Source organism: Benincasa hispida, chromosome 4 (genome assembly GCF_009727055.1).
Source record: "Benincasa hispida cultivar B227 chromosome 4, ASM972705v1, whole genome shotgun sequence".
In the NCBI taxonomy this organism is placed as follows: domain Eukaryota; kingdom Viridiplantae; phylum Streptophyta; class Magnoliopsida; order Cucurbitales; family Cucurbitaceae; genus Benincasa; species Benincasa hispida.
The window spans coordinates 34,278,931-34,290,694 of NC_052352.1; the positions used below are offsets into that span (position 1 = coordinate 34,278,931).

The window sequence follows — 11,764 nt, forward strand, 5'->3', positions numbered from 1 at the left end:
TTGACGACTAATCATGAGTAAATGAGACATTTGATAATAATAATAATAAATAAATAAATAAAAGAATATTTAACGTTATTGAGAGTTTTCTTGAGGGTGTCGAGAATCTTTTACTCATTTTCTTTTCAATATCTTTCAATGATCTTCCTTTTTGGTAGTTTCCCTTTATAGTAAGTCTTAGGATTGACTTTCATACTTTCTTCCTCAAAAAACATTAGTATAATTAAATGTTGAATGATAATTGACATTTACACTTACCTTTCTTTCTTTTTCTTTTTGTAAAAGTATTGTAATTAAAATGTGGGGTGAGAATATCGAACCTCAGACCACGAGGTCGATAATACATTATAGCTCAACATATTGTAATTATACTCTTACCTTTTGTCAAAGTTTAAATCTAAGAAAAAAAAAAGGTCATAATTGAAATACTTTATTCCCAAAATTTTGATGTCTCATAAATTTCAAGGGTAAGCATCACAAACACCTCAGCAATATTAACTTATTTTGTCCCAAGACCCCCAACAGATTACAGGAAGGAAGATTGGGAGAACAAAAAAAAATTGAGGGAGCACAAGACTGAGTGCAAAGCGTACAGGAGATTTATGTTACATTAGCCTTTTGTTCAAACGGTCGTCTTCGAAACCTCGGGCTTTGGTTCGATCGGTGATTGCAGGTCTGAGTTGATTGGGAATAGATTGCATTGTCCATATTGTGCCATCAACTGGTCCATAAGAACTAGAGCTACCATAGCTTCAACCATTGGTACAGCTGCATTACCATCAAACCAAACAAAGGAAATTGTAATATAGACTGAATTTTCCATCAAAGTGAGTGTATATATATATATTCATGGTCACAAGATTTCTAATGTTATTTTAAGAGGGGTTAAATGAAAATCTTACATCTAACACAATTCCAAGAGATTACTAAATCAGACATCAGCAGTCAAATGTGAAATAAAATATACAACAGAGTGGGAGAGTGGAGAGTGGAGACTGCAATATGCCAATATCTTAAGTTTATTTCTTTCATTTCTCGTTAAGAATGACCACAATTCCAAAGGACAGATAGATATTTTAAAAGTCAATGAAGTACCTCTTGGGACGACACAAGGGTCATGACGACCACGGGCAATCAGTTCAACCTCTTTCTTATCTCTGGTCACTGTATTCTGCTTTTTCTGCATAAAGCACAAAGTATTTTTATATCAGGATTGAAGCACCAAAGAAACGGATACAGAAAAGATAAACTGAAACAATGTGGGATTCACTTATTATTTTCACCAAAAGCGAACTAAATAATGGTGGGCGGGGTTAAAGAAAAGAAAATTGGTATACTGGTGGAGATTGCAATATTTTTTTATCAGATGTGCAAGGTCATGATAGAGGAGCATCTTACTCCAATGGTAGCTGTTGGCTTGAAAGCTATCCTCATGCATATGGTTTCCCCATTAGATATACCTCCCTGAACGCCAATACAGATTTTCAGTAATTAGAACAAAATCACAAAAAGAAAAGGCACCATGTTCTGTTGATCAAATCTTAATCACTTCTTATGGGCACAACTAAATACCTGTATTCCACCAGAGCGGTTTGTAATCGTTCTAATTCTTCCATTTTCATCTAAATAGAATGGATCGTTATGTTCACTGCCAGTTAAAAACGTACCTGCAGGGGTTTTAATTTAAAAAATGTGAGTGCTGGGTAAGGAAGAACAAAACTGCAGCAACGAGCAGCGCAAAGCATGAACTAATTCTAATAGAAACTGTTGTGTAATCAATGCAATAATATCGTGCTCCAAAGAGCCAAACAAAATTTCAACCTCCGAATCCACTGCCGATCTCAAAGCCCTTAGATGCAGGTAATGACAGAACAGCTTTAGCAAACTCAGCTTCGAGTTTGTCAAAAACCGGTGAACCAAGCCCCTGATGGAATTCGCAATCCTTGTTACTTAAACAAAATTTTAATGATAAAGAAATATCTTGAGATATGAAAGTGAGATTTTTAGACATTCAGTATGGTATTCACACGCCAACAGTGTATTTAGATAGAGAGTGAGAGAGAGAGAGATGTACAGGTGGGCAATTTTTCACAATGCATGTGACAACACCACCAATTGATTCCCCCTTCACACGGACAGCGTCGATGGCAGCAATCATTTTCTCAGCATATTCAGGATCTGGGCACCTGACTATGTTGCTCTCAATCTGATAAATTCAAAGCAATGATCACCAGGTCAATATTAATATAAGAATAGACATCAAGTATAAATGGAGAACATATACTATGATAAATTGAATCAACATCAGAAACTTTCCCAATCATTGGTTAGAATGGGATAACCAATTTGGTACTTAAGTGGCTTGACTCTCCCACCCTAATAGCTAGCTTTTGGGGTGTGGTTCTAATTTTTTTCTTTAATGCCCAATAACTTATATCCACATTTCGACTAGAATGTCCTCCTTCAGCCCACTAACAAATTTACTTTCCAACGTCTCATCAGACAAGCCTTTTAAAGGGCCCGAGAGTTGTTCGAACCGGCGCCGATAAGCTCTCATCATCCCATCCTGTTTCAGGGTAAAAATTTGAGCTTGACGATCCTCCTCCTTTGTTGGCAAGAAACGCAATAGCATCCGTTCTTTAAAATCCGCCAAGCTTTCCATCGGAGTCCGTTCTTCCCATTGGTGCCACTCTAGCACTTCCCCTTCTAAGCACAAGACCGCAGCCTCAATCTTGTCCTTCTCCGACAAGCGATTGATGACAAAGTACTGCTCCACTCAATGGAACCACCGAAGCGGGTCATCTCCGACCTCCCCTTTGAAAATCAAAATCTCAAATTTCCGTAAACGCATGTCGAACAACAGTACTTCTTTCTTTTCTTTGTTAGACGAGCTTCCTTGCTTACTGCTTTCCTCACCCACTAGCTATTTTCCCTTTTCCGTGACCGTTTGTTCAGACGAGCCGGAGCTTCCATCATCGCCCGCAGTATCCTTTTTTCTTGATCATGTTTCAAGCGCAAGCAGGCTTTTTTGTTCCATTGTCTTGCCTAAGGTTTCGAATCAGGCTGCCATGAAATTATTCGTCATCTGTTGCATCTCAGTAAACCACTAATCCATTCAAGCCTCCATTCCTACTTGTAACAAGGTCAGCTATTCCTCAATTGCATAAATACGAGCCTCCATTCCTTTCACCATCCCCCAGCAGCGTGGCTTAAATTTACCAAAGTGATAGGACTTGGTTATATATACAATTTGGGCTAAACAGCCAAGAAGCCAAGGCTTCCCTCCGTTCTTTACAAGTTTCAAAGCCTCCATTCCTACTTGTAACAAGGTCAGCTATTCCTCAATTGCATAAATACGAGCCTCCATTCCTTTCACCATCCCCCAGCAAGCGATGGCTCTAATACCAAAGTGATAGGACTTGGTTTATATACAATTTGGGCTAAACAGCCAAGGAAGCCAAGGCTCCCTCCGTCTTACAAGTTTCTCAAAGCCTCCATTCCTACTTGTAACAAGGTCAGCTATTCCTCAATTGCATAAATACGAGCCTCCATTCCTTTCACCATCCCCCAGCAAGCGATGGCTCTAATACCAAAGTGATAGGACTTGGTTTATATACAATTTGGGCTAAACAGCCAAGGAAGCCAAGGCTCCCTCCGTCTTACAAGTTCTCAAAGCCTCATTCCTACTTGTAACAAGGTCAGCTATTCCTCAATTGCATAAATACGAGCCTCCATTCCTTTCACCATTCCCCAGCAAGCGATGGCTCTAATACCAAAGTGATAGGACTTGGTTTATATACAATTTGGGCTAAACAGCAAGGAAGCCAAGGCTCCCTCCGTCTTACAAGTTCTCAAAGCCTCCATTCCTACTTGTAACAAGGTCAGCTATTCCTCAATTGCATAAATACGAGCCTCCATTCCTTTCACCATCCCCCCAGCAAGCGATGGCTCTAATACCAAAGTGATAGGACTTGGTTTATATACAATTTGGGCTAACAGCCAAGGAAGCCAAGGCTCCCTCCGTCTTACAATTTCTCAAAGCCTCCATTCCTACTTGTAACAAGGTCAGCTATTCCTCAATTGCATAAATACGAGCCTCCATTCCTTTCACCATCCCCAGCAAGCGATGGCTCTAATACCAAAGTGATAGGACTTGGTTTTATATACAATTTGGGCTAAACAGCCAAGGAAGCCAAGGCTCCCTCCGTCTTACAAGTTCTCAAAGCCTCCATTCCTACTTGTAACAAAGGTCAGCTATCCTTTCAATTGCATAATATACGAGCCTTCCATTCCTTTCACCATCCCCCAGCAAGCGATTGGCTTACTTAATACCAAAGTGATAGGACTTGGTTTATATACAATTTGGGCTAAACAGCCAAGGAAGCCAAGGCTCCCTCCTGTCTCTTATACACATCTAGATGTGTATAAGAGACAGCTCTAATACCAAAGTGATAGGACTTGGTTTATATACAATTTGGGCTAAACAGCCAAGGAAGCCAAGGCTCCCTCCGTCTTACAAGTTCTCAAAGCTATTCTCACTAAAAGATGATCATTTCCTTTCCCCCCTATTCCTATTTAAGGAAAGGAAAATAACCTAATAAGAAAGGTGTAAATAGTCCCAATAACAGACCGATCCCTGGTCCCCACATAATCCCCTATTCATATTCTCATTTAACAGCTTTGCTCATTCATTATGTATTACATCATTTTGCCCATTTTGCCCTTTACTATGCTTATTCTTCTTTCGGACGTACACCTTCTTGATGGGGGTCTATCAACTTCCAATACATGTTAGGCTTTCAGATAGTAACTTCAATGTGATTCCCAATATATTTTCAGTACTGGTGCATATTCATGAAGGAAAACCAAATTTTTTATATTGAAATTGGTATCTTAACATATTTTAGAGTAGAACCATTTTAACTCTCTGAATCGCTAGTTTACCTGCTCCATTGACAAAGTTTCATGATCAACAACACCCTCGGGCAGTACAACCTTGTAGACTTGAGATACATAAGCAAGTACCTAAATACATGACAATAACAAATCAATCAGGAGACAAGTAGCAGCTAAGATTGAGAAATAGAAAAACCAATCATAATATGGGATACACATTCACTGGATGTGAGTATAAATAGTTCACGCTGTGATATAAATATGGATAATAGCTAGCTAATATTCAGCATGAAACTACTGACAATAACAATAATGAAAATGAACATAAGTTTCACTACTAAGTTAAAATATAAATCCACCTCAGTTCCTGCTAGTTCCTTCAAAATTTTCTTAGCAACAGCTCCAGCAGCAACCCTCCCAATGGTTTCCCTGGCTGAAGATCTGCCACCACCCTACATGAAAACACACAAGGGCATACATGGTATTATGAAAAGTCTTACTAGTATCAGAATGATATTCAAGTACAAAACGAAAGGAATTACCTCAACAGCTCGAATTCCATATTTCATGTCATAAGTGGCATCGGCATGAGAAGGCCTATAAGCTACTGACATTTCACTATAATCCTGAAATCAAATGACAAAATTATTAGACCTACCATACCAACATAATCAGAAATAAAGCAAGCATATGGCTAGTGCATAGGTCTCTAACGAACTAATTACATTTAGAGCTTATGCTAGACATAAATGAGAGCAACGAATAAAAATCTAAACACCATATTCATCATAAAATCATCGTGTGCAATGCATTCAATATTTGCATCGTGAGATAAAAAGTGTCTAGGGCATAAAGAGAATCTTAAACCAAAATAACAAAAAAGAAGATGGAAAAATCATTGTTTCACTATAAAAGATCAGATTGGGTAATGCGCTAAATCATTCACAATGTTGGTGGAAAGAATGCAGGTCACAGAGTCAATATCAAGCCATGAGATTACTGCTGTTGAGGATCTATATGTTCAGAGAAGCAAAATAAAACAGAAAATGACCTAAAATTTTAACAAAATAAGCTAAGCAACTCACATGTCCTCTCTGATCAGTATTTGGTACAAATACATGAATTGGTGTTCCAGTAGTAACTCCTGCAATAGAAGTATCATAAATTCCTCATTCAAGGAAGTAGTGATTGAATGACTTATAGGTGAAGAAAATTCCCAAGGAAGCTAAAATGGTTTAGTACCATACCATTAGTGACTCCTGAAAGTATCCGACATGTATCAGTCTCTTTTCTTGGAGTGGTAATTCTACTCTGACCTGGTCTCCTGGATGGTTCAACATATTCTACCAGTTAATGCTGAAAGAAAATTCTTTGCTACAGGAATGCATCAAATAGTCGTTTATGAAATAAATAGATAAAACTTAGAAACATAGTAACTTTCTTAAGTTTTTGGACAAATAAACCCAACTGAACCTTTTCTACCAGTCATAATCAACAAAAAATGACAAACAAAGATGAAAATGTCAATATCAAAGGATATCTTGAGCGTAGGCTTTCTGTAGAAATGTTGACAAAAAAAAGTCAACATAAAATGAATTTAGAAAATCTAGAAAATACATTCAATACCTACAACACATTAAGATTCTCATTTTATTTATGATAATATTTCTGTATGATACTATCGATAAATGGATTAAAAAAGGAATCCAAGAATTGGTTTTCCATAATGAACATCGGTTGGTATTTTAATTACTATTCATAAGAAATATCATTCTCCCTGTAATCAATGAAGCTACAAGTAACATTAGCGACATAGAAATGCAAAGAATGCTACCAATATTTTGACCTTTTATTTACAATTGTATCCACTGACGGAATGTAAGAGGGGAAAGATCATGAGGTTCCTTGCAAGTACCTTCTGTCAAGCTCCACTTGCAAATCAGCTTCCGAAATTGGGCGGCGTGGAGGACATCCATCAATCACACAGCCAACTCCACCTCCATGCGATTCTCCATAGGTTGTAACACGAAAGTAATTTCCAAATGTACTACCAGCAGCTTTTATCTCTGTGATTAGCCCAAGAAAATGTAAGAACTCCAGAAGTCTAGAGTCATTGTTTGCAAGTCGAGTCCTTCGCTGAAGTTAAAAGACTACATTTCCCAAACCCCCCCATTCAACTCATATCAACAGCCCGATCCCATCACTCTTGAACACTAATTATACACCATTTACACCACATTGGACTATTGGGAAAAGAAAAAAAAAAAAAAAAAAACAATTCAACAAAACTAACTTCAATCCACCTCCCAAACGAGCTCAAATCAAGCCCTAGATAAAAGAATAACCAAATCAACAAAAGCAACTGAGTAAACCCCGAGCGTTCATAAATCTCCACAAAGCCAAGCTAGAAATAAAGTAAGCCAAATTGGTCATTTAACAACTTCCTACCAATTTCTTACAACTAATAATCAATTAGCAAATGAAATCCCCAACACAAAACTCCACCATCGAGAAAGCATAAGAAAAATGCAGTACAGAAGAAGATAAAAGCAAAACATACGCAGTTTCTTGGCGTTTCGGGACCCAACGGAGATTTTAACGGCGGAAAAGGAAAGCTTAGAAAGATCTGTAGAGAAAGAGCTCAATCCAGAGAAACCTTCGGTTCTGGAAGAACCCAAAAATGGTTTAGACGAAAGAGAGGAAGCCATGGGGGAAGAAGAAGAGGAAAGGTTGAAAAAAATGGCGAAATTGAGATTCGTAAAGAAGCAATTTTGTGGGAAAATTGCTTAAGTAATAGAAAAATGAGTACCAACCCACCAGTCTTACCTACCCCCTCAATTTCTCACTGCTTTCTCTCTGGTTCTGTTTGTTTGGTGGGTCTTGTGGCGGGCGGTTGAAGATGGTGGGCTGTGAATTTGGTTGGTGGCCCTGGTGGCATTCGACGAATTTGACCGTTGAAACGACATGTCGGTTTCGTTATTCATTTTTAAAGTTGGGCTTCGAATACTAAAGCTTTTCCAAGGCCCAATGGATTAAAATGGGCTGTTTATTAGGTCCATCGTCTTTGGGCCTTGGAAATTCTGTTCTGATTGTTGGGCTTCGAGTCAGAAGAAACCTCAGCTCCTCAAATCGTTGGGCTTGGACCCCGAAACTGTCCGTCACTATTTTGTTTTTTTTTTCCCAAATTGATGAATTTTATAGAACTAAATTGTTTGTTTTTTTTTTTTCCCGAATACAGTTTTGATCTCTATAGTTTTAGTTTTTATTTATTTTGGTCCTATACTTTCAATTTTGATTCATTTTGGTCCCTATACTTTAGACCATAATGAACCAAAGTTAAAAGTATAAGGATCAAAATGAACATATACTTTAACAATTTTAAGATGAGAGATTGAGTAATCAATATTTAGAATATCCGGTGTGTTATGCTCGAATTTGTAGAAATAAATTCTAAAAATATATCATATTTTCGATTAGATGATAAAAGTAACAATATAAGAAATAATGATCTGATTCAATTAATTTTTAGGGATTCTACATAAAAGGTCTAAAGAATAGACACATATTACGTTAATGTATTGAGTATTTCATTTTTTTACAAAAAAAAAAAAAAAAAAAAAAAAAACTTATTGATCTCCCTATTTTCACTAATATAAGTGACTATTTACAATTTAGCTTTCACATACGTTATATATATATTTATTTATTTATTTCTCTCTCCCCTTGCATATCCTCTCTCCCCCATACATATATTCTCTCTCCCCAATAATATATTTCATATATTCTCTCTCCTATAATTCACACTCATTTCTTCCTCTTCGAGAAATTTAGATTAATATTGTTATTTTTAAAACTAATTAGAAAAATATTGTAGTTTGAAAATAATTTAAAGAAATATTGTAGTCTTTTTTTATATTTTTATTCTAGTATGTCATGCGTTCAAAACTCGACAATTGCAAGTTGAGTGTTGAGAACTCGAGAAGTAAGCAAGTCGAGTGTTGAACACTCGACAAAGGCATACTTATGGCAAACTCATATTTGTTGTTAGTATTTGTTTTTCTATTTCTGAATAATGGTCGAATGTTTACGTTTCCTTTAAAAATAATAAAATGTAAATTAAAATGTTCATATTAATACAACTATTATCTCATTCATTTAAAAATAATTAAAAAAATCAATGTGTTCCACAAGGTGGACGCCATCGATTTCGAGCTGGTTGTCATCGTCGACTTCAAACTTGAGGTTGTGCTGGTTTTTCTTGATGTTGCTTTGGTACTTATGTTGACGCTTTATAGTATAAATATTCACTATGCTCTCCATGGTCGCAGCCATGTCTATACACATATGAAGACGATGGACCAGCCTCTGAATCATAATATCCTGAATCAAATGCTAGCATCATCATCATCGAACTAACATAATCAGTTTGGCTTCATGTCTACATCATAGGAGGCAATTCTTTCACATTGTGGGCAACCTCATCAAACTCATCATCTTCTTCTCGAACATGTCCCCTACATCTTGGAACTGGTGGATGAACAATAGGTATATCGTACATATAATGTATCTCCTCCATATAGCTCTCGTTGTTACTGCATATAGCAAGAATCTGGTTCGGATCATTTGCAACGTCATGGAGTCTATTATTGTTCGATCTCTGTGAATTATAAAATGATTAGACAAAATTTAAAATAAATTTAAATTAAAAAATAATTAGACAATATTTATTTGTGTACCAGATGACTCTCAACTACTCCTGGACGAGTAACGTAGTGCCTTGTAATATTATTGTACCAATCGATATAATTTTGAGTGACATCTCTATCAAATTGCCCAATAGAAACCCCCATTGCAATAAATCTTGCACGATAGTGCCAACGTACTACCAAATGTGCAACGTTTTCAAATCAATCTCCAGTTCTTAAGTCGATGTCATGCAGTATGGGTTCAGTATTATAAGGCGATGGGACATCCTATTAGAACCCAAATTGTCTCATTACCCTGTTAGAAAGATGTCACTCACCAATGTGAAAACATATATGAGGACTTATCGTCCTTCATATGTCTTGACTGTTTATACAGAAATTGGGCAAAGTGTTCATAATAGCTTTGTACGGCTCCCAAATAATCTGAAACATAAAATATTATATCAAAATAATATTAAAGACAAACACATTAAAAATTTGTATAAAAAATTCAATTTGGTTCAGTATCAATGTACTTGATTAAGTTGAAGCAGATCAAACATGTATTTGTACTGACTAACTACATGTGTAGTTGTCCTAGTCACACAAAATTTCTCTCCACCTATATTTTTAAATTAATAATTTAGATTTTGAATTAACTAGATCAGTTATATCAAAATATTTGTTAAATTAAATTGAGCGCCATTTACATGTAGAACCATAGGCTCGTCCAGCTAATTGAGCGCCATTTACATGTTGGAGCTGTTGAGCCATTGTTGGAAATGGTTCCCAAGCCTATAACTGCAAAAGTATCAGAGGCCCAACGATCTCACGAACTTTAGATTTTGTTGCTTTGCATAGCTATCTATACAGTCATGCCAAACATGTTCCACCCCAAGAATATCGTCTTGCATCATAGAGGTTAGCTAACAATGGCAAGAACATCAAGTGAACAAAATAACTTGATTTGTCAGAAAATAGACTTCCATCCATCATCTGTAATATATATGCTCGGTATATTTCATGACAGTTTCCTCGTTCGCATCATTGGTGAGCTTATGAAATTGTGTCCCTAACCATATCAAACTTAACTCTGATTTTTTAATTTTATCGATGGGTGGAGTTACAAAGAGGAACAATTGACAAATATGTAAATAGTCATCATACATCACTCCGGAGACCGACTCACCATCAATAGGTAACTCGAACAATATTTCTATGTCCTATAGAGTGATAGTGCACTCTCTAGTGGGCATATGAAATGTATGTGTCTCAAGCCTCCATCTCTCGACTAGTGCTGTGATGAGATGCCTATCTAACTGAATGAATCCCAATCTAACAACTCCATAAAATCTAGATGTACAAAGTAACGGTGGTATTCGAGGGTGGAGTGGGATAATGCAATGAACAACTGTCTTTCGACGTCCTTCGATTATGACCTAAATGATTACAAAAATGATTCCATAACTGTCTAGAGCCTATCTTCGTAATAGATTTTACGTGTTTATTTCCCTATTTTGTAGGTACCCAGCCATCAAGAGGTAGAATTAATCATTGGGTGAAGAATGTGGTTAATTTGAAGCAATTTGGAGTTGATTTGAACATTCAAGCTTCAAAGAAGTTGAAATTACCAAAATGACATCGTGTTCCACCGAGTATAATCAGTCATCGAGTATCACTGAGTCAAAGGCTATCGAGTATAATCAAGTACAATGCTATTGAGTAATCGAGTATCGAGCATCGAGTAAAAGAGCATTGTGCATCGAGTATCGAGTTTTTGACAGAATGCTCAGCGTTGCAATGTTATTCCTGCGTTTCAATGCTCCGAGTTGGCAGCACGCCAACGTTGCAACATTTTCCTGATGCTCGTAGCCTTTCTTGTTGAGCGTTGCAACGTCGTTTCTAACATTGCAACGCTGCAATGTTTTCTATAAATACTCCTCTTCGATTTTAGGTCAAAATATGTGAACTTTGGAGGCCGAATCGATGGAGGCCAAAGTAAAACTTCCTTCTTCTTCCTTTCCCTTTAGAATTTTGTATCTTTAGGTTAGTTTTTCTTTTTATTTTGGGTTGTAATCGATGGATTTGATGTGCATCTCGAATTTGTCTATGATTAAGAGGTAACTTCTATATAATTTCTTTTGAGCAAGAGCCCTATGTTTATTTCCTTGAGGTTTTCTAAT

At 36.7% G+C, this 11,764-nt stretch overlaps 1 protein-coding gene across 1 annotated transcript; it reads right to left on the minus strand.

Moving 5' to 3' along the window:
• Positions 1-410: 410 nt before the first annotated feature.
• LOC120075795 (chorismate synthase, chloroplastic) lies at positions 411-7,786 on the minus strand. The gene is made up of 13 exons (XM_039029470.1): positions 7,457-7,786; positions 6,812-6,962; positions 6,144-6,220; positions 5,982-6,040; positions 5,439-5,522; positions 5,256-5,348; positions 4,945-5,025; positions 2,075-2,206; positions 1,822-1,924; positions 1,573-1,667; positions 1,399-1,464; positions 1,096-1,180; positions 411-768 (listed from the first exon to the last, which is right to left on the minus strand). The coding sequence occupies exons 1-13, from the start codon at positions 7,602-7,604 to the stop codon at positions 623-625; spliced, it is 1,320 nt and encodes a 439-aa protein (XP_038885398.1). The 5' UTR covers positions 7,605-7,786; the 3' UTR covers positions 411-622.
• Between the last annotated feature and the right edge of the window lie 3,978 nt (positions 7,787-11,764).

Coding starts and splice junctions, on each gene's coding strand:
- LOC120075795 (XM_039029470.1), bottom strand. CDS start 7,604: ATGGCTTCCTCTCTTTCGTCTAAACCATTTTTGGGTTCTTCCAGAACC. Junction 1,925..2,074: donor TTGTGAAAAATTGCCCACCT/GTACATCTCTCT, acceptor GAATTCCATCAG/GGGCTTGGTTCACCGGTTTT. Junction 1,181..1,398: donor AGCCAACAGCTACCATTGGA/GTAAGATGCTCC, acceptor TGCTTTATGCAG/AAAAAGCAGAATACAGTGAC.